The sequence below is a fragment of the Caretta caretta genome, chromosome 1 (assembly GCF_965140235.1).
Source record: "Caretta caretta isolate rCarCar2 chromosome 1, rCarCar1.hap1, whole genome shotgun sequence".
NCBI lineage: Eukaryota > Metazoa > Chordata > Testudines > Cheloniidae > Caretta > Caretta caretta.
The window spans coordinates 308,022,843-308,049,801 of record NC_134206.1 but is presented as its reverse complement, the minus strand read 5'-3'; the positions used below and the strand labels follow the sequence as shown (position 1 = coordinate 308,049,801).

Sequence of the window (26,959 nt, the reverse complement as noted above, 5' to 3'; positions counted from 1 at the left end):
TCTTTACCGAGTCCAGTATTATTTCAACATATACATAAACAATCTGGAAAAAGGGGTGAACGGGGAGGTGGCAAAGTTTGCAGACAATGCAGAATTACTCAGGATAGTTAAGTCCAAAGCAGACTGTGAAGAGCTTCAAAGGGATCTCACAAAAATGGGTGACTGGACAGCAAAATCACAGATGAAATTCAATGTCGATAAATGCAAAGTAGTGCAGATTGGAAAACATAGTCCCAACAATACATATAAAATGAGGGGTCTAAATTCACAGTTACCACTCAAGAGAGAGATCTTGGAGTCATTGTGGATAGTTCTCTGAAAACATCCACTCAATGTGCAGCAGCAGTCAAAAAAGCAAACGGAATGTTGGGAATAATTAAAAATGGATAGATAATAAGTCAGTAAATACCATAATGCCTCTGTATAAATCCATGGTACACCCATATCTTGAATATTGCGTGCAGAGGTGGTCGCCCCATCTCAAAAAAGATATACTGGAATTGGAAAAGGTTCAGAAAAGGGCAACAAAAATGATTAGGGGTATGGAACAGCTTCCGTATGAGGAGAGATTAATAAGATTGGGACTTTCTAGGTCGGAAAAGAGACAACTAAGGATGGATATGATAAAAGTCTATTAAATAATGACTAGTGTGGAGAAAATAAATAAGAAAGTGTTTTTTACTCCTTCTCATAATGCAAGAATTAGCGGTCACCAATGAAATTAATAGGCAGAAGGTTTAAAACAAACAAAAGGAAGTATTTCTTTACACAATGCACAGTCAACCTGTGGAACTCTTTGCCAGAGGATGTTGTGAAGCCCAAGGCTATAGCAAGGTTCAAAAAAGAACTAGATAAATTCATGGAGGATAGGTCCATCAATGGCTATTAGCCAGGATGGACAGGGATGGTGTCCCTAGCCTCTGTTTGCCAGAAACTGGGAATAGGTGATAGGGGGTGGATCACATGATGATTACCTGTTCTGTTCATTCCTTCTAGGGCACCTGGCATTGGCCACTGTTGGAAGGCAGGATACTGGGCTAGATGGACCTCTGGTCTGAACCAATATGGTCGTTCTTATGTTGTTATGGTTTCTGATCTGCCATGCACCATTTTCCATAAGCATAAGAGTGCTGCAGCTGGTGATCCATTTAGGGACTGTCTAAATGGATCACCAGCTGTAGCAGTGTTATGCTTCCAAAGGGATAGTGCTCCCTGGCAGGCTGACTGCACACTCAACCAGAGCACATTCAGCCTCAACAGCATTTGTGGCACACATCCCTATTGTGGACATGTGCAAGGCAACTATGTGGTCTTTAGTTCATACATTCACCAGACATTATGCACTGACTGCTGCATCAAGGGAGGATGCAAATGTAGGTCCTACAGTCCCTTTTTCTAATGAGAATCCAAGCCCCACGGTCTGGGATAAGAGCTTGGGGGTCACCTACAGTGTAATGGACATATTCAAGCACTTGAAGAAGAAACGGTTACTCAGCGTCTCATAACTGTTGTTCTGTGAGATGTGTTGCATATGTCCACTATATCACCTGGCCTCTTCCCCCAGTGCATCGGAGACTACCCTTAGTTCCTGGTGTGAAGGAACTGAAGGAGAGGCGAAGCAGCTCCTCCCTTTTTTCCCTTGGTTTGGAGCATGAGGATCTCAAGTGTGGGCAAGGCCGTTAGGGGTACTGCTAGGGTAGTGTTTTTCAAACCAGGGGTTACGACCCAAAAGGGGGTCGCAAGGCTATTCTAGGGGCGGTCACTGTATTGCCATCCTTAATTCCGGGTTCGTTTTAGAGCTGGCAGCCCGAGAGTGGTGGCTGCTGGTCAGGTGCCTGCCTCTGAGGGCAGTGCCGCCGTCAGCAGCAGTCCGCAGAAGTAAGGATGGCATGGTGTGTGTGTGTGTGTGGAGGGGTCATTGCAGCTTGAAATATTTTCAAAGGGGGGCCCATCAAAAAAAGTTAAAGAACCCTGGCGCTGGGGAAAACACTCTAGCACTGGTGCACAGGACAGGCAGGCACATACAGTTGCAAAGGACATATGCAACACATCTCAATGAACTACAGTTATGAGAAGGTAACTTGTTTTTTCCAATGAAAACTTTTTCATTTTTTTTATCAGCTTTACTTGGTAACATTTAAGATTATTAAAGCTGGTTCTTAGACACTAAGTCAGTGCTTGGGTTGCAAACACTGCAGAAGAGTGTTTTAAAAAAATTCCACTGTAATGTTTTAATGAATGATGGAAGCATTTCTGATAGTTTTAGGTTTTTATAAAAGGCTGATAGTATGCAGTCTAAATGTTGGACCAAGTTTATAACCTCACTACATCCCTTTAATCCATTCCACCATCCCTCTTGTTGATCCAGCCTGTCACCTTTAACTGGTCTCCTCCCTTGCCAGACATATTCAGGCTGTGTCCAATTCCTGCAGCTCGTTCCTCCATAACATTTTGAAGATTCATCCTTTCATTGCTGTAGAGACAGCCAAAACTTTCATCCAGGCTGTCATCATCCTCCCATCTTGATTACTGTAACCACATCCTCTCTGGCCTCCCAAACACCATGTCCCTTGAATCCATTAACACAGTTGCTAAGGTTGTAATTCTTGTCTATCACTTAGAGCATATTAGGCATCTCTTTGAATCCTTCCAATAACTCCTTCTGTTTCACTGTATCAAGTTTAGCTTCTTGTCTTCACCTTGTAAGACTCTTCACACAACTTTGCTCCTCAGGGTAAGATTAAAGCAATTCAGAGTGCTAGTCAACCACAGCATGGGGCTCCTGTGGCCCAGCCTTCTCACTTTCATTGGTGGTTGTTGGAGAGGCTCCTTACCGTTCCAGAGAGACAGTGGCATGGGCATTCCCTTCTCCCAGGAAGACAAGCAGTACCTCCCCTCATTGGGAGTAGCTGAAAGATGGGAGTGGCAGCAGGTGGCCCACATCACTCTTCTCCTCTGACTACAGTGAAGGTGATGATGTTGGGTTTCCTCGCAGCTTTTTTGCTTTTGTTACAGCCTCATTGAGATGCATGGGGCAGTTCACACATTTCTTTACAACCATTATGGCTAGAATCTTCATTTTTTAGTTGAAAGCTGAGATTCTGATGTAATCACATGGCTCCATGAATGGAGACCCTAGTTATACATGCCTGACTTTATCTGAATACCCCTCCCTACTTGTATTTTCTTGCATTTTATTCTGTCACTTCCAACTTTACCTGCTCAATCAAAGATTCCAGCCTCCTCTGCCTACCTGTCAGCTGCACTGTCATGCATCTCCATGTGTTCTTTCATGTGTCTCTGACGCATGGAACATGTTCCCTGAACTAATCCATAAAACCCTCTCGTCAAGACCCAGCTGTATTGCAGTGCCCTTATGAAATAAGCCAATGAATGACAGCTGGGTAGAGGGACATTTGGGAATATGTCTATTTATAATTGCAAGGGGGAAAAAGTGTATACTGTATACAAATTATACACACAGACATACACACACAATTGTGTCCTCTTCCATTCTCTTTATGTTGCTTCTCTTTGGTCAGAGATTGTGTGTTTGAATAAAATGTTTGAATAAATGTTGAATAAAAAAGTATGTTATGAGGAGACAAGAGTGTGTATGGCTTTTGTGACAAATCTTTAGTCATCTGAAAAGCAATCTTTCACAGCTGTTATATTTCATGAGTAGGAGACCTCTCTACAGTTCTGTTTGTCACTTTAGATGCTGTTTTCTAATGAAAATATTGTAAAGCTTCACAAGTTTGTGTTTTCAGTATTTGCTGCTTTGTCGAACTACAACTATAACTGCTGTGAGAGGAACAGAGGGATTGCCAAATATTTAAAGAGATAGCACTCTTATGTCAGTGATCAGGGAAAAAAAACGTTCCTTTAAAGTCTTTTATTCAAATAGCTGTCAACTACAAAGTTTTTGTCAGCTCTTGTAAAATACAGTTTTCCAATCTCGCCAGTTTTCAACAGAACTTTAATATATCTGCAATAATTTAGGATTGATGTGATTAGTTTAACTAAATTAGTCTGTGCTAATATATACATCAATACATTTAAATATGGTTTTTAAATGTGCATGTAAGTTCACATGGCATTTAAAAAGTCAAATACAGGAATCTTTTATTGTGTTGTCACCTGATGTTTCCACTCATAGGTGTGCAGAATTATTAATTATGTATCAGGCTGATGTTAACCATGCTGCTGAAAGAGGACAGACACCTTTGTACCTAGCCTGTGGAAATGGAAATAATGAATGTATCAAACTTTTGCTGGAAGCTGGAGCACATCGAAGTGTAAAAACCAGTGTAAGTTAAAAGAATTTCTAAAATCACAGTGTGAAGTGAACAGCTGCAAAAATCAGAATTCCTTGCACTGTCATTTTTAACTCTTTAATGATGTAATACTCAGTGTGTTTTGGAATTAGTAAAAAGCTTTGATTTAATATTGCTTTGTCTCATTGTAAAATGTTTTCTATTTGTTTAGGTTGCATAGTTTCCCTAAAACCTTATAAATCACTTCGCTTTCCTCTCGATTTTACCAGCCTCAGTTTCAAAATGCAAGATCTTGTATACCATGTTCCTGTGTAGGACAGCAGAGGTAGAATTGATCTGCTTCACTGTCAACTCTCATGGTATGCAGTGTTGTTGTTGCCTTACTGTTCCTGGTAGCAGTCATGAATGAGGTGGGGATATGTGGTAGCCCATGATACCTCTATAGCTCTGGGGCAACTTGTCTAATTACAGATCAATGTTATCCTTGAAGAAAACGTTCTTCACAAATATTGTGAAAGAAATTCTTAGACATTTGTCACAAAGGGAGAGTGAGGAGGACAAAAAAAGTATCTGTGCTCTGTGGATTGGATGAGAGTAGGTGAGAGTCTTCAAATTTGAAGGTTAGGCATTCCCTTATTCACGTACTTCAGAGCTATTGCTTAAAAACTTGACATATACACACAATATTGAGACTTTTTATCACTTAATGTTGTGAGATTTAGACTCTCCAGAAATATTGTATGAAAGATATTTTGTATGTGTTGTAGCCTTTTAAACACATACTTCATGTTAATTAGGTTGAAAGGGGCTGATTTTTTTGTGGAAAGTAACCTGAATTCATTTTGAAATTAGAGGAAAAGAGGATATAGAAAACATTATTGAAAAGTTCTTGTCTGGTTAAGAAGTTGACTTTTTATACCAAGTGGTTACAGAAATTGCTATTTACTAATTGCTTCTTTGTTGTAATATTAAGCCACACCCTATGGAAGGTGGTGCTACAGAAGTGCATCACCATGAGAAGAAGACCGAGAGTGGTACAATGCATAAAATTTTCAAAAGCACTTAAGTCCCATTGAAATTCAGTCAATGGGACTTAAATGCTTTTGTTACTGAGACACTTACACATTTTTTCCAAGTAGCTCCAGAGTGCTCCCCACTGCCACAGAAGTCTTGCCACTGCACTACCTTTGGAGAAGGCACGGCGTGCTTTTCCCCCACATGGGAACAGACTCCCTATCTGGTGTCAGGAGGCCAGGTCCATGAATCCATCCTTTCCTACCAACTTTGAGGAAGATACCATAGTCAGAGGAAGAATCGTGGCTAGTCTACGCTGGCAACGTGCCTTGTGTGGTTGTGGCACAGCACTGGGAGGGAGCTCTCCCAGAGCTCTAAAAAAACCACCTCAATGAGGGGCGTGGCTCCCATCGCTGAGGCACTGTTTACACTGGTGCTTTACGGCGCTGAAAGTTGCTGTGCTCAGTGCGTGTTTTTTCACACCCCTGAGACAGAAAGTTGCAGCACTCTTAATTGCCAGTGTAGACAAACTGTGGGCTTGTCTACATTACCCACTGGATCGACGGGCAGTGATCAGTCCGGGGGGGGGATTAATCTAGATGCGATAAATGAACTGCCGAGGGCTCTCCCATTGACTCCGGTACTCCACCAGAGCGAGAGGCACAGGCGGAGTCGACGGGGGAGTGTCAGCTGTCGACTTATCGCAGTGAAGACACCTCAGTAAGTAGATCTAAGTATGTTGACTTCAGCTACATTATTCACGTAGTTGAAGTTGCGTAACTTAGATTGATTTCCCTTCCCTCCCCCGCTCCCCCCCCGCCCAGTGTAGACCAGGCCTCAGATTTTGCTGTTAAAAGTGTGTAAGCACTGCCATTGTGCTCTGCTCTGCTGGGTAATACGGGGGAATGCTCCTAGTGCCTTTTTGCCCACTCTCATTGTGGAGTGCTGGCTGCAGATGACCAATAAATGACTTTAAAATTTAGTTTTTGAGGTCAAGATCTGTGAATACCTTAAACGGTTTCATTTTTTTTTCAGTTGGAAAAACAGTCTACTGCAAGACATTTCTCTCACTAGGGCATGCATTTTCTAAGTGGATCTCTTTGAAAGTAAAATCCAAACCATCAAGCATCCCTGAAATTAAAAAAAATCTTTTCTCAAAGTAGAAAATGCAGTAGCAAAATGATGAAGGGTGGAACCAAAGGAGGGTGGAACCAATATTACAGTGTTGAGTTCTATGAATGTGAGTGTTGATTTTTCCAAACTAAGGAGATTGCAAAACTCAGACCATAGATATATGCTGACATAGGCACGGGAAGTAGAGCTGCGGGGGGATTTTGTACCCGGCATCCTGGCTGCTGGCCGCCCTGCCACCCTGGGTCCTGGCTGCCAGCCCCCTATGGGCTGGAGGTTCCACTGCTGGTCCAGGGTCCTCCTTGGCTGCCATCCCTGGGGGCTCTGCTGCCAGCCCCAGGGTCCCGGCCTCCAGGCCACCTGCGAGGTCCTGGCCGCTGGGGCCCCAGATGCTCCGCTGCCAGCTCCAGGATCTTGCTGGGCCCAGGCTCCTGGCTGCCAGCCCCACACCCGGGGGCTCCACTGCCAGCACGAGGGTCCCAGCTTCCGGCTCGCATGCGGGTTCCCAGCTGCCGACCCGGGGTCCTGCTGGGACCCCAGGGGCTCCACTGCTGGCCCCAGGGTCCTGGCCGCTTACTCTGCATGCAGGTACCTGGCTGCCAGCTACATGCCTGGGGGGTCCTGGCCGCTGGTCCTGCATGCAGTGTCCCAGAGGCCGGCCCCATGCCTGGGGGCTCTGCTGCCTGCCATAGAGTCTGACTGGGGTAAGAGGGGTGCAGCTCAGTATCCCCACTCCAAAAACTCTTCCAGCGCCACTGTATGCTGATAATCTTTTTGTCACTTACAATGGAAAGAAGCTTATTTGGTCAGCTCAAATGTAGTGATAATTTAGAAGAAAATAAGAAGGAGAGACAAGTTCAGACTGTGGCCTTTTAAATGAAGGACATCAAAGGAGAATTAAGGATTGAAAATTCTTCCAAGAGCAGCTGCATTGGCTTTGTTGTGCTAATGCAGAGAGAAGCTAACATTGTGCATAGCCAAAGAGGAGAAAAGTGCTATATAAAATTGTACACAATAGTATATAAAAAAATCTGACAAAGGTCCAGTTACAATATTACATTAGCTCACAATGTGCAACCCAAAACATCCCTGGCAGACGGTTGCTTTGATTCAGTTTGACCTGCACTGAGCATGTTTTCTGTGGACCCTCACGACCTGCGGTGACTCAATAAATGTCTTTTTCCAAGCAGGGATTATGGGACTGTAACCCACCTTTTTCCTTTCACACCAGGCATCTCACACACATACTTATACATAGAGCACAACAGATGGGCTGTCTCATACAAAACTGTGACATTTGTTTATAGCCAGCCATTGTTGGATGCTTAAAAGCTTTACAGACAGCATGTTTGATAGAAAGCAATTAGTAATATAAATTCTGTAACTAACCACTTTTCTCCATGTGTGGTGGGGTTGTGCTGTTCATTTTTATCTCTTTAGGATGGCTGGACACCAATTCATGCAGCTGTGGATTCTGGTAATGTTGACAGCCTCATGCTCCTTATGTACTATGGACAAACAGTCAATGGAAACTTTATGAATGATACACAGCCTAATTCAGACTTCTTTGACTTGGACTGCAGAGAAGACAGCTATCCGAGTAAAGCAAGGCCTGTTGTTTCTGCAGATCTCATCAACCATGCTGACAAAGAGGGTTGGACTGCTGCCCATATAGCAGCATCAAAAGGCTTTAAGGTCTGTCTGTATGTTGTTATAACTATTGTAGCGATTAAATGACTTTTCCATTAATTGTGTATCTATTTAATATAGACATGTCAAGTTAATGATCTCCTTAATTGTAAATGTAACTGTTCATAGTTAAATGAAAATTATCTTAATTTTGCAAATACAGTCTCTACAGAGATATTTTTTATTTTATTTTTTTAGTATCCCTGCTTTGTGCAGGCTTTTCAATACGAAATGAGTAAGTTAGCTGGAAAATTTTATGTTATGATTCCAGGGGGAAATCCAATCTGACCTACTCTACCCTGGCTAATTGATGTCAGCAGGGCAGTTTCTTGACACCAGGCATTAATGCAACATTTGGCATCAGAAGCTTTATGCTACTAACTCTGAATGGTTAATTGATTTTTTTTTATTTTTTTTTTTAAATGAGAAGTAGGGTTTGTATCAATTCAAAGCTGAGACTGTTGCTGGAAAAGAGAATGGAACAGAGATGTCATTGAGGGGCATAGGGAAGGATAGTTTTGAGACACAGGGCCCAAGATTTTAACAATTAACTAGTAATTTTGAGTGCCTAATCTGAGACATTATAAAAGAGGCTTGATTCTCAGAAAAGGCACCCACCCTGTGAAAATGAGGCCTCTTTAGGTATCTTGGATTGGGCACCCAAAAATGGATGCACTTAAAATTTCTCAACACTTTGAAAAATCTTGGCCAGATCTGTTTATCATCTGAGTCTGGCTAGGAGGTTGTGACCTTTTCTTCATATGAGGACCTTGCCACTATTCGCCATTCTTTGTTACCTCAAGATTAAACTACTGCAATGCACTCTACATGAGGCTACCCCTTAAAACCATTTGGAGACAGATGCTGCTGTGGAATGCAGTGGCTTGCTTATTGAATGGGGCATCTTGCTAGAAGCAAATAAATGACACTTGTGCTTCAGGATCTGTACTAGCTGCCAGTTGATCTGCTGGTGGAGCTTAGGTTAGTTATGACCTATAAAGCCCTAAATGGCCTGGGACAAGATAGCTTGAGGGATGACCTTTCTCCCTGTGCCATACTATCACAGCTGCAGTCAGCAGGGTCACTTGAGCTACATTTCCCTCCTTATAATAGCTTCAAAAATTTGGGCTGGTGTGCCTAAATGTTCCTATTCTTTTGTTTCAAACTAAGATTTCTTTGCATGATTGATATTCTTTCAGAAATTCAAATTTACTTGCGAAAGGAGGGACTTGTAAGGTGAATTTGCAACTATCATTGTTGGGTTATTGTGTATCACTCACATACCAAGCATGGATGGGAATTTGTACCCTGCTAATGTTTCTGTATTGCTAAGTAAACACTGGTTCAGTGGGTTGCTCTTGTCATCTGAATACCCTAGTAGGTTAGTCATTACTAAACCTTCAACTTGCCTTTTAATATAAGCCAAAACTGAAACCAAGATTTTCAAAACTGGATGCTTAAAGTTAGGCTCTTAAGTAAGTGACCAGATTTTCAGGCGTGTTGACTTCACTGGGAGCTATAGGGTTCCCAGTGCTTGGAAAATAATGACTTTAGGTATTCTGTTTTAAAAACCTTGGCCTGAGAATTTCAAGTCCAAGGCAAAACATTTGACACCTGTACTTCAATTCTGTGAGAAACACCTTTTGGAGCCTCAAGTTTAGTAATTCTGTTAGTTGCCTTTCTTTGGATATTTGAAAAAAGCATGCATATGTATTGAATCAGAAGTCTAATGGCTAATTGTAGGACTGCCTGCTTCAGGCAGCAAACAATTTTTGAGTATTTAGCCCAAGTTAATTTAGTTAAACTGCAAATAATACAGCTCTTATCTTTCCAGAACTGCCTAGAAATCTTGTGTAGCCATGGTGGACTAGAGGCTGAAAGGAAAGATAAGTGCGATAGAACACTGCATGATGTTGCCACTGATGACTGCAAACATCTCCTGGAGAACTTGAGTGAGTTACTGTTTGCCAACAGCATTGCACTAAAATATTTAGCCACCAGGGTCTTGTGGGACACAGAAGAAACATTTAATACAATGTTTGTTTACCCTTAATCTCACCCTGCTCACATTTTCCCACCACCAGGCCAGTTTATTTTTTAAAGAGTGCAGACATATTACTCAGAATTCTGCTACAATAAATGACAAAAAACATCTTGTTGGAAGATATTGGGTGACCTCTTATTCTGATTTTTAGTAGTACCTTAAAATGTGCCAACTTTAAAAAATCAAATAAATTGCTCAATTCTGGAAACAAACCTAATCCTTTGGAATTGGTAAATTAATATTTAGTAGTTATTTTTCATCAGAACTTTTACCTTTCTTCCTTTCATTGTTCTTATCCTCCTCTTTTCAGACTCTTGGGGAAAAATCCGCATCAGGTTTAAATGAAATCATCTGTTTGTCATTGGATTTGGAGTAGAACTGGGTGATTTTTATCCAGACTAATAGTTTATTCACCAAAAAGTGCAAGTTTTTTTGCCCTGAAACTACAAGTGAATTTGATACAAATTTGCCAAATAGTATTGGCTCAAAACCATTTTTCCATAATTTAGATGCCATTCAAAAATGGGAGGAGGAGGTGGTGCTGGTGCCCTGCTTACAAGTTTTTGCCCAGTGGTTAGGGCTCTTAACAGGAATGTGGGAGACCCAGGTTCTAGTGTGGATCTCTTTCATTCTCTCCTGTTGTAACTGTTCCACTATGTATAAATAGAGTCACTGAAGCAGGGACTCGAACTTGAGTCTCCCATGTTGCAGGAAAATGCCTTAACTACCAGGCTAGAAAGTCATTCTCACTCTCTTTTCCCGGCTCAGTAGCTAGTCAACGTCATTATGGATGACTGTGAATTGTCGCTGGCTGAGAGTGCCCAAAGCACTGGGCTAAATGTTACAGGTGGCAGCACTATCCCTACCAGACATTTTGTGAATCTAGCCTTTTAAAAATCCCCGAAACAAAATGTTGCAGATTAAATTAGATGGTTTCTTCTACCTGAAATGGATTTTTTTTCAAATCTCTGACCTTTTTTGCCATATTTATATCAGTTTGACCTCAATCAGTTTTTTCCCCGATAACCTACAGTGAACTAAAAAAATTAGATTATTGCCCAGCTCTGTGTTGGAACTATATTGGTTAATATCATCTGAGGACCTCGCCATTGAACTATAAGAACAAAACCAAAACAGCATTGAAAGTCGTGTTACAGCAAAATTGCTCCCCAAACCAGACAGCATCTCTCCTGTAGCTGCACTTCCTCAGTATTTCAGGGTCATTTGCTGAAACGTATTATTTTTCCAATGAAGGTGTGGGAGAGTGAGGCTTGCAATCCTAGAGTGACCTTTAATGATGCATATAGCAGGGATGGCCAAACTTACTGGCCTTCTGAGCCGCATATGACAATCTTCAGAAATTCGAGAGATGGGGTTCGGGCTTTCAGCCCTATGGCAAGATGGTGGGACTAGGGGGTTTCTGCCCTGCAAGGTCCTGGGTGCGGGGTCTCGGGGCTTCAACCCTGCAGGGCACACTTGCTGAGGCACGGGGTTTCAGCCCTGCTCCCGCTGAAGCCACACGCCCCAGCAGGCACCTCCTGCAGGGCTGAAGCCCCAAGATCCCTCTCCCTATTGGGCAGAAACTCCTAGCCCCATCATGTCACCACAGGGCAGAAGCCCTGAGTGCCTCCAAACAATCTGGTAGGCAGAGAAGCGAGGGAGGGAAGGGCATAAGGGGCTCTGAGAGCTGTAGTTTAACTGTAAAAGAGTCACATGTGGCTCACAACTCACTGTTTGGCCATCTCAGGCATACAGTATAAACAGATATTAATCTACTTAATCTATTGCTAGTATGGAATTTTGTCCCGATTCTCAAAGTACAGCAAGATCCAAAAATTATTCCTCTAATGTGTTATGCTGTGTATGTAATGCGCCCCCCCCCCACACACACACTTTGTTCCTTTATTATTTTTTAACTTTTTTTCTCTGGTGACACTCTAAAAATGTTTACACACTTAAAAATAGACAACCCAGTGGAATGTCTTTATTTTGCTATGAGAGAAAATGTCCACAAAGAGAAATCCATTTCAAAATTTTTGCTTTCCAGACTCCCATTAAAAATGTTTTGATTGGATATTTTCCCCTGTAACTGTAACAAAATAATTATTAGCTTTTTTCTATAATGACAGTAAAATTGCATTGACATACATATGCATAACCACAAATGAAAGCTCTTCCCTGTTAGAAAATGAAACGTTAGGAAACCACTAGCCATATGACTAAATCTGTAAGAATTTGGATCTGGAAAGAGGAAATAAAAGATTATTTAAGCTTGTCTTATAGACCAATAGTGTATTATTATTGATACTTATAAAATGAAGGTAGTGATGCTGAGTGCTTTGTATAATAATCTGTAATTTAATACTGGTTTTATGACGTTTTTGCATTGTGATATGGACCATGCTCTTTCTCCATATTCCCTAATGAATAATAGGTGTTATAATACTTGTCTGTCTCCAGAGGGCTATTGAGATACAGTGCTCTAAAGATGTAAAAGTGCTTCATATTATTAATCTTATTTACAATAGCTCTTTTATTGTGTTTTTTGTGTGATTTTAACTATCTTAGGTTCTCTAATTTTTTTTTTAATAGATGCTCTTAGAGTACCTTTAAGGATTTCAGTCAGTGAAATAGAACTAGCCTACTGTGGTACAGAGGACTGTGACACAGAAAACACAATATGTTCTTTAAATATCCGCAAACAGACATCATGGGATGATTTTTCGAAAGCTGTGAGTCAGGCGGTGACAAACCATTTCCAAGCAATCACCTCTGATGGATGGAGGAGTCTAGAAGACCTGACATTTAATAATGCTGCAGAATCCAGCCTTGGCCTCAGTGCAAGCAGTATATTATCCATCAAAATAGGTATGAATAATCACTGTTAACTTGAAAGAAAAGCAAAACCTTTTTCCTGTTTGTGGGGTGCATGATGTGTTGTTTAATTCCTTAGTTAAGTATATTTAAGATTACTTGTGGCAGCTTCTGGGCTAGATCAGGCCATCATGATTGCATTCATTACACAAAACACTCCTTTGGATAAAGATAATGACTTAAGTATAACTTACTCCATAAAATAAAATAGTATGAAAATATTTGATGTGGTTTCTTGATATGCTGCTTTAAACCTTAGAGACCAAGGAAATTCCCTTTTGGGAAAGGAGGAACCCATCCTAAAACAAAATGAAGCCAGATTGCTGGCATGTAAAATTAAAAACATCACAGGGGAGTTTTTAAACTATGTGCTGAGGAAAAGCTGACAGGTGTGGAGGAGTACACAGTTCTGACAGACACATCCATTAGGGGAGGATTTGTTAAAGGGGATACTCTATATCCTAGTAAAGAGGAGAAGATAGATGATAGATTACAGGTAGGAACTAAAGAGAAACAGTGAAATGAAAGAGTCCCATTCAATTACAGCACATGGCAGACAACTAAATATTGACAAATTTTATGAGTGCTTCTATGCAAATGCAAGAAATCTAAATACTAAGATTGGTGAACGTGAGTTCCTGGTATTAAATGAGAATACTGACATAATAAGTATCACAGAAACTTGTTGGAATGATGATGATCAATGGGGCACGGTAATTCCAGAGTACAAAATATATGGGAATGACAGAAGGTCTCACTAATGGTGGAATGGCATTATATGTGAAAGAAAGCATAGAGACAAATAGCGTGAAAATCTAAATTAAACTTTACCATAAAATCTCTATGGATTCCATGCTTGAATAGTAAGATATAGCAGTAGGAATATACCACCAGCCACCTGCCCAGGATGATGAGTGACTGTGAAATGCTCCAGGAGATTAGAGAGGCTACAAAAACAGAAAACCAAATAATTATCGGGGATTTCAACTGTCCCCATACTGACTGGGAACATGTCACCTCAGGATGGGGATGCAGAGATAAGATTTCTAGACACCATTAATGACAGCTTCTTGGAACAGCTAGTCCTGGAACCCACAAGGGGAGAGGCAATTCTTGATTTAGTCCTAAGTGGCACACAGGATCTGGTGCAGGAGGTGAAGATAGCTGAACCAATTGGTAATAGCAACCATAATGTAATTAAATTTAAAATTCTTGTAAGGGGAAAATACCAAAGAAACCCACCATAGTAACATTTAACTTCAAAAAGGGGAACTATGTAAAAGTAAGAAGGGTCATTAAATGGAAATTAAAAGGAACAGTCATAAGAGTGAAATGCCTGCAAGCTGTATGGCACCTTTTTAGAAAACACCATAATAAAGGCTCAAACGATATGTATACCCCAAATATATTTAAAAAAAAAAAACAATAAGAGGACCAGAAAAATGCCAGCATGGTTAAACAACAGAGTAAAAGAAGTAGTTAGAGACAAGACATCACTTAAAAATTGCAAGTCAAATCCTACTGAGGAAGATAGAAAAGAGCATAAACTCTGCCAGGTCATATGTGAAAGTATAACGAGGCAGGTCAAAAAAAAAATTGATGAGCAATTAGCAAAAGACACAAAAACTAGAAGCAAATTTTTTTTTAAGTACGTCAGAACCAGGAAGCTTGCCAAACGGTCAGTGCATCCACTGGATGATCGAGGTACTAAAAGAAGCATTCAAGGAAGATAAGGGCATTGCAGAGAAGCTAAATGAATTCTTTGCATTGGTCTTCACTTCAGAGTACATGAGGGAGTTTCCCACATCTGAGCCATTCTTTTTAGGTGACAAATCAGAGTAGCTGATGGAGATGTTGATAAGAGGAAGTTTTGGAACACATCGATAAATTAAACAGTAATAAGTCACCGGAACCAGATGGTGTTCACCCAAGATTTCTGAAGGAACTCAAATATGAAATTGCAAAACTGTGATATGTAACCTATTGCTTAAATCAGCCTCTGTACCAGATGACTGTCAGACAGCTAATGTAACACCAATTTAAAAAAAAAAATTAGAGGCAATCCTAGCAATTACAAGCCAGTAAACCTGACTTCAGAACCAGGCAAATTGGTTGAAACTATAATTATCAGACATACAGATGAACACAATTTGTTGAGGAAGAGTCAACTTGGGGAAGTTTAGCTTTTCTAAAGGGAAATCATGCCTCACCAATTGATTTAAATTCTTTGAGTGGGTCAATAAACATGGACAAGGATGATCCAGTTGGATATATAGTGTACTTGCACTTTCAGAAAGTCTTTGACAAGGTTCCTCACCAAAGGCTCTTAAGCAAAGTAACAAGGAGTCTGGTGGCACCTTAAAGACTAACAGATTTATTTGAGCATAAGCTTTCGAGGGGAAAAAAACTCACTTCTTCAGATGCATGGAGTGAAAGTTACAGATGCAGACTTAAATATATTGACACATGAAGAGAAGGGAGTTACCTCACAAGTGGAGAACCAGTGTTGACAGGGCCAATTTGATCAGGGTGGATGTAGTCAACTCCCAACAATAGATGAGGAGGTGTCAATTCCAGGAGAGGCAAAGCTGCTTCTGTAATGAGCCAGCCACTCCCAGTCCCTATTCAAGCCCAAATTAATGGTGTTAAATTTGCAAATGAATTTTAGTTCTGCTCTTTCTCTTTGAAGTCTGTTTCTGAAGTTTTTTCTTCAAGTATAGTTACTTTCAAATCTGTTATAGAATGTCCAGGAAGATTGAAGTGTTTTCCCACGGGCTTTTGTGTGTTACCGTTCCTGATGTCCGATTTGTGTCCATTTATTCTTTTACATAGGGACAGTCCAGTTTGGCCAATGTACGTGGCAGAGGGGCATTGTTGACATGTCCAAACCGGACATGTCATGTAATGGATCCTGATTGATACTTACATGTATAGGCAAAAGAGAAGTCCCATTTTATTTCAGTGAAAACTCTACTTATCTAGGAACTGATAAGGAAAATTAACAGATTATCATTCCAGTATGATACTTCCATCTTAGAATAATCATGGAACAATACTGGGAAAACCATACTACATGAATGTGTTTGGCCAATATATTAATAAAGCTACTGTTTTCACTGTGGCCCATCTTTTCATAAACAGCAACACAAAATTCAAGCATATCTTAGGGCTTGATCTTCCATCACCCTGTACCTTTGTGTAGTCATTCCACTAGTGCAAAGTGTGCTTAAAAAGCTGCTCTTCAGCTTTCATGGCTTTTTACACAAGAAGTGAATGCAAATCAGACTTGGTAGCATTTTATGGTCACTTTGCACTGGTGTGAATGACTATGCAAGATATAGAGCAGTGGAAAATCAGGCCCTTCGTCTAACATATATATTATGCTTTGAATCAAGCAAATTGCCATGGTTTTATTCAATGTTTACTGTTTAATATATTAAATGTAAAGGTTCGTTCTTCTTTGAGAGGTGTCCCTATGCGTGCTCCACTTCCGTTACTTCAGATCAAGGTGTGTCCCAGAGCCTTCGATCAGAGATTTCTACAGCAGTACCCCACGCACTGTGCCTGCCTCATGAGCTGTCAGTGTTTGCATAGCACGTGCACGGCCTTGGCTCCTCAGTTCCTCCTCTACCATCCCCACTTAGAGACGGAGTTCAGCAGTGCTCTCTGAGATTTAGCTAGCTAGTTTTGTTTCTCAGTTTATTTAGATAGTTTTTAGTCATTAGAGTTAGTATTTAGGTAAAATACCTTAGCTATTACATTTATTTATTTTATTTATTTTATTTTAAAAACCTCATTACAAAGTGATATTTTAAACTATTGTTTTAATCTCCATACAACAGCAAATGTTCAAATGTCATCACCCATATATAAAATAAATAAAAGTTCTTATACATGGAACTGATCTGTTTTTCAAAATAGCAGAACTGAATATATATGTACACATTCTGTGTGGGCGGATAGGTTTACTGCGTGTGTGGAGGGGTGTATGCAGATATAGTATGTATATGTCTCTATTCTCTCTCTCTCTTGTTTTTTTTTTTTTAAACAGGAAATGTTTCCTGGTCAACAGGTCAGATTTTTCCACAAGCACCATGGGATTTTTTGAAGAGAAATAAAACGGAACACATAACAGTGTTTTTGTTCGGTAAAGGCATTTGCAACTATTTTGTTTTTGAAAATTGAAAAATTCCATAGTAATAGAGATTATGAATCATTTGCTACCATTTGTTTTCTTTAGTATTTCATGCGACTTTCCTGCTTCCCATAAATTTGCGATTCAGTTAGCAAAATAATTATTACTTAATTTGGTTGAAACCAAATATGTGGGCCTGGAGCATTTAGAAACACATGGTGGCACTTAGGAGCTGTAAACATTGTAGGTACAGTTATTTTATAATATCTATACCACCTATAGTACCTCACAGATATCCTTTTAAACCTGTATTACGAGATACGGGTAATTCTTTTCCTGATAAAAGAAGTTGATTAGCAACTCTGATTGAATCTGTGATGTCCATATAGAGTCTTAGAGATTCTTCAAAGTCTCACAATAGCTAGTATAGGAATGTTTGTTTGTTTATTACACATTCTTATAAATCATGAGGATTGCAGGTATTAGATAATAACATATGTATTTTAAAGGTCCTCAAGAAGGCTGCTTAAACAGTGTGACTTACGCATCTATGATCCACCTTCCGATACTGCAGAACTACCTCCGGCTGGTAGGTACCAGACTAGCACCTGTCTGCTGGCTCTCATCTCCTTTAGGCATATGTGAAAACCTCTGCTTAACCCAGTCTGCAGTGCTGCTACCATCTCACCCTCGATTTCTGTCTTTTGTCGCCTTATTGATCAATGATTGATTAATACTGATTATTGATTAATCTCTTAGACCTCAGTGGTCAATAAAGGTTCAGTCTTTAGTAGCATCAGGAATATTATAATCAGTATCATTAGAATAAGAGACCCTAGAAGCACATGAGAAACAATCACAATTTTTCACAATTTTCTTTATGAACAAATCTACTAAACTAATAAATAATCCCACAAACACTAAAATATAATAGCAGATAGAGAGTGTGATGGGTTGGGTCACAGAAACCCGCTTGGGACTACCACCTGTAGTGCTTGGATTACATCTAAGCCCGTTTTCCCTGGCAGCTTGGGACTTCAGTGCCCTGCATGTTTGTGCCAGACACACTAGCCTGCTACAAACACAGAATGAGGTCTGAACCAAAAGCTGCAGGCTTAACTGAAAACAGCTTAAGAAGTGCTCCTGTCTCCAACACTCAGATACCCAGTTCCTAATGGGATTCAAACCCCAAATAAATCCTTTTTAATCTGTATAAAGCTTATACAGGGTATACTCAGAAATTGTTTGCCCTCTATAACACTGATAGAGAGATATGTACAGCTGTTTGCTCCCCCAGGTATTAATGCTTACTCTGGGTTAATTAATACATAAAAAGTGATTTTATTAAATATAAAAAGAATGATTTAAATGGTTCCAAGTAATAACAGACAGAACAAAGTAAATTACCAAGCAAAATAAAACAAAAACACGCAAGTCTAAGCCTAATACAGTAGGAAACTAAATGCAGGTAAATCTCACCCTCAGAGATGTTCCAATAAGCTCCTTTTACAGACTAGACTCCTTTCTAATCTGGGCCCAATCCTTTCCCCTGGTACAGTCCTTGTTCCGGCTCAGGTGGTAGCTAGGGGATTTCTTATGACTGCAGCCCCCTTTGTTCTGTTCCACCCCCTTATGTATCTTTTGCACAAGGTGGGAATCCTTTGTCCCGGTGTGGGTTCCCACCCCTCCTTCTAAATGGAAAAGCAACAGGTTAAAGATGGATTTCAGTTCAGGTGACATGATCACATGTCACTGTAAGACTGCAGTACCCACTTGCCAGCACACAGATATACAGAAAGACTTACAAGTAAACAGAGCCATTTACAACCAATTGTCCTGGTTAATGGGAACCATCAAGATTCCAAGCCACCATTAATGGCTAACACTTTGCATAATTACAATAGGACCTCAGAGTTATAGTTCATATTTCTAGTTTCAGATACAACAATGATACATATTTATATAGGACAAACACACTCAGTAGATTATAAGCTTTGTAATGATACCTTACAAGAGATCTTTTGCATGAAGCATATTCCAATTACATATTCACAGACATTAGCATATTTTCATAACATTGTATGGCATGCATCCTCACAGAGAGAGTGCAAAGTGTTTAGCCCTGTGGCTGGCATCTCTCTCGTCTCCTGCTGAGGGACAGTCATTGTCTTCCTTATTATCATCTTCATCGTCATCAAAATTCCGATAGTAAGCCTCTGAGCAAATATCTCCCCTTGAAATCCTCCCCTGAGGCCACAATTCCCCTACGCTGCAAGGAAGTAATCAGGAATGATTGGGATAAGACAGGCATGAGCAAGCACATTAACAGAAATTATCTTAGGTTCAGCAGGATCCAGGAACCAAAAATCCCAATTACTGAGATACCAAAAGTTGACGCTGCCATAGTGTCCCTGGCTAAAGATATGGTTATCCCCTCAAAGGGAAGTTCTAGCCTAAGGACTTCCCAGATAGAAAAATGGATGCCACTATCAAAAAAAGACTGTGAGGCCTCCTGAGCTCCCTCAGTGTGTCACTAGTAGCTTTTTTCTGATTGTTTGTTTTTGGAGGGCATCTCTCTACTGGGTGGAAAACTCAGAGCTCTCAAAGGTAGAGAGCTCTCTGACTTTGGTTCTATTTTAAAAAAAGTTACCTTGGAAACAACATTCATTGCTGACACCTCAATGGATGTAATTAGATTCTGAGGCAAACACATGGACTCCAGCTCAGTGAACAAATGCCACCTACAGCTCTGGAAGATGGATAGCCACTCAAAGTGGGTGCTGTGCTCTGCCAAATTCACAGGAGCCCTGTATAGAAAGAAGCTATACAAGTTAGTGGTAGACAATGCCACAAAAATCTGAACAGTTCCTTCCAACATTACACCATGCCTTTAAAAGAGAATGCGGACTGGCCTTCAAAGGTGTTCTTTTTGGCCTTTGGCCTTGCAGAATACAAGTGAAGAGACAGCAGATTCTCCAGAAGAATCCTTGGGAGGAAGAATGCTTGGGAGGAAAGCCCCAAGGAAACCCTCCTCTCCCAAAGCCTCCATCCATTTGTGACAGAGACTGCAAAGGTCTCCCCTTGAAGCTGAAGATTGGGAGCAGGATTTCCCATTTCCTGGAGGAATGAGTTGCTTCAACCGCAGACTAGTGGGTCAGGGATACTCGCTTGAGTTACGGGCTCCACCCTGTCCATTTTTCATCCAGTCCCCCATCACCTAGTAGGCTCACCACTAAGAGTGTCAATCTGAGGTCAGACTGTCAGAAAATAGGGCAGACATCCCAAGTTGGTGGTATATTCTATAATGAGATTTTACCAAGCCAGTAACAAATGTGCACTCCTGGATTACTATATTAGTCTTACAGTGGAGCCACAGACAGTCCCGTTATGCTTGCTCAGGCCCCTCTTTGCCTCCCAGACAAACTAGACTTTGTGTTGAAAGGTTATTAAAACCAAAAAATCACCTCACATTAGGTTACTCCCAACCCCAAGGGGTCGGTCACTTACTCCAAGTTAATGCATACTCTGAATTACACACCAAAAACAATGCTGAGAAGCAAATTTCTCTAGTAAACTAACTAAAGGTTTATTAGCTAAGAAAAATAAATGAGTTATTAAGAGGTTAAAGCAGGTAAAGTACATTAACAGATGAGTCCAAATTTGTAAATCCAAACTGATAGCAAAGATGTAGCAATCTGCTAGTTTCCCATAAGTCTCTCAGGGTTGCCCAAAATGACTTTGTGGATTTCTGTCTTTGTATCTAGAATGCTCTCTGTACGTGTCCATGGCAGCTCAGAAATACAGGATCGATCCCTGGATTCATTAGTGTAGCATCATCCATGGAAGGCAATTAGGCCAGTGTTTTCATTCACAGTGGGGCTCTTCCTTTATTGACTAAATGCAAACTGAGCTTGTGAGCTTTCAGTGTCGAACATAATAATCCATGCTTTAAAGTTAGCAATCTTTTACATTTTCCAGGCTCCAATCTCATGTAATGGGTAAATGTAATGTAAATACAATGTGATAGTCAGAAACAATCCTTCATTAGTTTTCATGAATTTTTACACATTAATACATTTTCCTCCTAATACTAATACACGTTTGATGTAGGATTATCTAATTGAAGGGCATAGATAATGTAATTACGTGTAATGTGATAGCAGAAAACAGAATACAGATAGGTGAAAACAGTACAATCGACATCTTTTGATCTATTCTAACAAGTGAATTGGCTTAACACACTAAGACCTTTTAGCATTTCTTTGATATTCACACACAAGTGAATTGCCCTGTTGCTCTAGCCTGAGCTGGGAATGTGTTAGACAGCATCACGCCCCCATCTTGAACAACCCTGTAAAACTCTAATTCAGAATGAGATTTCTCACCTCCTAGATATGGGAGTAATGGGGTATGTCTACACTATGAAATTAGGTCGATTTTATAGAAGTCGATTTTTAGAAATCGATTTTATACAGTCGATTGTGTGTGTCCCCACTAAGCACATTCAGTCAGCAGAGTGTGTCCTCACTACCGTGGCTAGCATCAACTCACAGAGCGGTGCACTGTGGGAAGCTATCCCACAGTTCCCGCAGTCTCCACTGCCCACTGGAATTCTGGGTTAAGCTCCCAATGCCTGATGGGGCAAAAACATTGTCGTGGGTGGTTTTGGGTACATGTTGTCAATCTCCCCTCCCTTCCTCCCTCCGTGAAAGCAGCTCCAATCATTTTGTGCCTTTTTTCCTGGGTTACCCGTGCAGATGCCGTAGCATGGAGCCCGCTCACCTCACCTCTGCTGTTGCAATCATTGTAAATATCTCGCTCATTATACTGCAGTATGTGCAGAACCTGGCTAAAAGACGGCAGCACGAGGACGATTGTGAGGAGGACATGGACACAGATGTTCCTGAAAGCCTGGGATGTGGCAATTGGGACATCATGGTGGCAATGGGGCTGGTTGATACAGTGGAATGCTGATTCTGGGCCCGGCAAACAAGGACAGACTGGTGGGACTGCATAGTCTTGCAGGTATGGGATGATTCCGAGTGGCTGCTAAACTTTCACATGCATAAGGCCACTTCCCTGGAACTCTGTGATTTGCTTTCCCCTGCCCTGAAGCGCAGGAATACCAAGATGAGAGCTTCCCTGACAGTTGAGAAGTAAATGACGATAGCTCTGTGGAAGCTTGCAACGCCTGACTGATACCGGTCAATTGGGAATCAATTTGGAGTGGGCAAATCTACTGTGGGGACTGCTGTGATTCAAGTAGCCAATGCAATCACGTTCTGCTATCAAGGGTCGTGAGTCTGGGAAATGTGCAGGTCATAGTGGATGGCTTTGCTGCAATGGGTTTCCCTAACTGTGTTGGGCGATAGATGGAACGCATATCCCTATCTTAGGACCGGACCACCTTCCCAACCAGTACATAGACTGCAATGGGTACTTCTCAATGGTGCTGCAAGCAGTGGTGGATTCACAAGGGACGTTTCACCGACATCAACGTGGAATGGCCGGGAAAGGTGCATGATGCTCACATCTTTAGGAAATCCGGGATGTTTGAGCAGCTGCAAGGAAGTACTTACTTCCCAGACCATAAAATTACGGTTGGGGATGTTGAAATGCCAATAGTTATCCTTGGCGACCCAGCCTACCCCTTGCTCCCATGGCTCATGAAGCCATACACAGGCAGCCTGGACAGTAGCAAGGAGCAGTTCAACTATAGGCTGAGCAAGTGCAGAATGGTGGTAGAATGTGCCTTTGGACATTTAAAAGCTTGCTGGCTCTGTTTGCTGACTAGGTTAGACCTCAGCGCAACCAATATTCCCATCGTTATTACTGCTTGCTGTGTGCTCCATTATATCTGTGAGAGTAAGGGGGAGATGTTTATGGTGGAGTGGGAGGTTGAGGCAAATCTCCTGGCTGCCAATTTTGAACAGCCAGACACCAGGGCAATTAGAAGAGCACAGGTAGGCACACTGCGCATCAGAGAGGCTTTGAAAACCAGTTTCATGACCAGGCTATGGTGTGACAGTTGTATGTGTTTCTCCTTGATGCAAACCCGTCCCCTTTGTTGATTTTAATTCCCTGTAAGCCAACCACCCTCCCCCCTTCGATCATAGCTGGCAAAGGAAATAAAGTCACTATTGTTTTGAAACCATGCATTCTTTCTTTATTAGTTTAAAAAAAAAGGGAGATAGCTGATAAGGTAGCTCAGGTGGGGTTGGGGAGGAGGGAAGACAAGGGCACATTGCTTAATGTAGCCACACTGCAAATCAAAACTGTTTGAATGACAGCCTTCTGTTGCTTGCCATCCTCTGGAGTGCAGTGGCTGGGTGCCCTGAGGGCCCTCCCCCCACATTCTTGGGCATCTGGGTGAGGAGAGACGGTGGTTGTACAGTGGATGCAGCAGCGGTCTGTGCTCTTGTTGGCTTTCCTGCAGCTCTACCAGACACCTGAGCATGTCCGTTTGCTCCCCCATTAGCCTCAGCAGTGCATCCTGCCTCTTTTCATCGTGCTCACTTAATGCTGTCCCGGACTCTGCCACTGAATGCCCCCATGCATTCAGCTGTGCCTTATCAGTGCGGGAGGACTGCATGAGCTCAGAAAACATGTCATTGCGAGTGTGGTTTTTTGCCTCCTAATCTGCGATAACCTCAGGGACGGAGATGATAGGGGGAGCATAGAAACATTTGCACCTACAGGGAGATAAAAAGGGAGAGAAAAATTTAAGATAATACATTTCTGAGAACAAAAGGGAAACTCTTTCCACAGTGAATCAAGCAATTCATAGCAGACAGCACGTGCTTTAGGTACAAGGTCGCATTTTGCCTTTCACATTGAGCGCCTGCCAGTATTGTGACACATCACACATGGCTGGGCAACAGAATTTGGTTTCCCAGCAGCCATGGTAAGCCAAAGGGTACGCAGGTTTGGCTTCTAACACCTTCATAACATGTGGGAATGTTTTCAAACTGCAGCGTCCTTCTTTCCCATAGCAAGCAATGCTGATTGGGTTTGCCATTTAAAAGGAAGGGCTGCAGTTTTCGGGTGGATGTGCAACACACAGCTCCCTGCACCCCTCCACATGGCTATTTGGGATGACCCCTTCACCCCTCCCCCCACCGCATGGCTATTCTCAGGGATGATCCCTTTTAGCCAAGCACAAACAGCCCAGCATGAATGGGGTCCTTTTACTGTTCCCTTACAAAAATTACCCTACTTCAGCCAGGTGACCATGAATGATATCACTCTCCTGAGGCTAACACAGAAAGATAAAGACCGAATGTTGCTTGAATGCGACCAAAACCCAGGACCAATCACTGCCATGCTTTGTGCTGCAATGATTCCAGACTACGTGCTACTGGCTTGGCATGGTAAAGTGTCCTACCATGGAGGACGAAATAAGGCAGCCCTCCCCAGAAACCTTCTGCAAAGGCTTTCAGAGTACCTCCAGGAGAGCTTCATGGAGATGTCCCTTGAGGATTCCAGCTCCATCCCCAAACACATTAACAGACTTTTCCACTAGCTGTACTGGCTGCGAATGAATCCCAAGTCTTCAGGGCAAATCAAACATTAAACACTATTGCTTTTAAACTCTGTACTGTAGTTACAAATGTGCACTCACCAAAGGTGCCTTCAGAGTCAGGGATCCCACCTTGCGAGGGTTTTGGTTCCAGGGTGATGAAAAGGTCCTGGCTGCCGGGGAGAACGGATTCACCGCTTGCCTGCTGCACATTCTCCTCCTCTCATCCACAAAATCCTCCTCTGTGTTGCATGAGACTCCCCCCTGGCAGGTGTCCACAGACAGTGATGGGGCAGTAGTAGGGTCCCCCCCCTAGAATGTCATGCAGCTGATCATAGAAGTGGCATGTATGGGGCACTGACTCAGAGCGACCGTTTGCCTCCTTTGTCTTTTGGTAGGTTTGCCTGAGCAACTTGACTTTCACGTGGCACTGCTGTTTGTCCCTGTTGTAGCCTCTGTCCATCATGCCCTGTGCAATTTTGGCATATATATTTGCATTTCTTCTTTTTGATCAGAGTTCGGCCTGCACAGATTCTTCTCCCCATACAGCAATCAGATCCAGTGACTCCCGTTAGCTCCATGCTGGAGCTCGTTTGCGATTCTGGGGGGACTGCATGGTCACCTGCGCTGCTGAGCGCGCCACCCTGACCAAACAGGAAATGAAATTCAAAAGTTCCCCAGGCTTTTCCTGTGTACCTGTCTAGTGCATCAGAGTTGAAAGTTCTGTCCAGGGCGGTCACATTGGGATAGCTCCCGGAGGCCAATAACGTCGATTTGCGTCCTCACTGCCCCAAATTCGACCCAGCAAGGTTGATTTTAGCACTACTCCCCTTGTCGGGGAGGAGTACAGAGGTCACTTTAAGAGCCCTTTAGGTCGACGGAATGGGGTTGCTTGTGTAGACGCATTCATTATAAAATCGCGGCTAAATTCGACCTAACCCTGTAGTTTAGACCAGGGCTATGGTAATAGATATGGGAGTAATAGAGAGCATTCCCTCAGAAGAAAGATTCTCAAGGTGCTACTCCATCTTCTTTATCGTTCAGAAATGTATGGAAGGAGTCTGAGCCAATCCAGATCTCAAAAGGCTCAACAAGTGGATGAAGGAAACGTAGTTCCAGATAGAGACTCTAACTGCTACAGTGTCATCCCTGTCCCCAGGGGAATCTTCTGACTTCAGTGGATCTGACAGATGCACATATCCACAACCCAATCAGACTGGGCCATTGCAGGTTCCTAAGGTTTGCCAATGGCAGGTAGCAGTCTCCATTCAGGACACTCCTATTCAGCTTGTCATTGGCCCTTCTGGATCTTTACAGAGATGGTGGTGGAAATCGTAGGCAAACTCATGTCACCTTCCCTGACGACATCTTAATCAGAGCTCTGTCCCTAGCAACAGCACACTGAGCTACAATCCTCGACCTTGAATCTCCTGCAGGAGCATGGCTTTATTATCAGCATCAAAAAAGCCTTGAGAAGAACCACATCCTGATTGTCAGACAACATGATCCCAGTCACATATGAGAACAACCAAGGGGGCAGCAAGAAGCCCAGCACTACAAGCTGAAGCAATGAAAATCATGCTGTGAGTGGAGAGTTCTCTCCTCTCCCTCAGGGCAACTCATATAAAGGGAGACCTGAATGAAAAGGCACACTAACTCAGCAGGCACAAGGTGAACAGATGCAAGTGATGCCTGAAGCAAGAGGTTATCTAGTTAATCATCCAATTGTTTGGCCTTTCCTTAACCATTTAAGAACCACATAAATGTGTAGAAATCAAAGTAATTCCCCAGGAAAGTGAACCCCAGATCCATGGACAACTCTCCTTACTCCATCGAGTTGGTGTCAGACACCCTGGACCTTGGCTGAGGTGCGCACCTTGGAGATCTTCAGACCCAGGGTATGTGGTCCCCGGAGTAGATGGCGCTCCATATAAACATCAAAGATCTCGGAGAGGTCTGATTGGCGTGCAGTGTCTTCCTACCTCACCTGTCAGGCAAGGTGGTGAGAGTCCTGACGGACAACACAGCCTTGATGTTCTGCATCAACAGGCAAGGGGGAGCGCACTCATCGGCTCTCTGCCAGGAGGCACTTTGGCTCTGGAACTTTTGCGTCAACCACGAGATCCACCTGGAGGCTTGTCACCTTCCTGGCATCAAGAACACACTAGTGGATCACCTCAGCAGGGCCTTTTCCTTTCACCATGAGTGGTCGCTCCACTGCGATGTAGCCTACATGGTCTTCCAGAGGTGGGGAACTCCTCAAGTGGACCTGTTCA

General features: G+C 42.2%; 1 protein-coding gene across 1 annotated transcript in view; it reads left to right on the top strand.

Annotated features, from left to right (window-relative positions):
* CTTNBP2 (cortactin binding protein 2) overlaps positions 1-26,959 on the top strand; it is a 193,250-nt gene that overhangs the window by 119,653 nt on the left and 46,638 nt on the right. Inside the window, 6 exon segments of the mRNA XM_048836159.2 lie at positions 4,160-4,310; positions 7,863-8,117; positions 9,946-10,063; positions 12,748-13,023; positions 17,081-17,176; positions 17,674-17,753. Of these exon segments, the coding sequence (XP_048692116.2) occupies positions 4,160-4,310; positions 7,863-8,117; positions 9,946-10,063; positions 12,748-13,023; positions 17,081-17,176; positions 17,674-17,753 (976 nt within the window).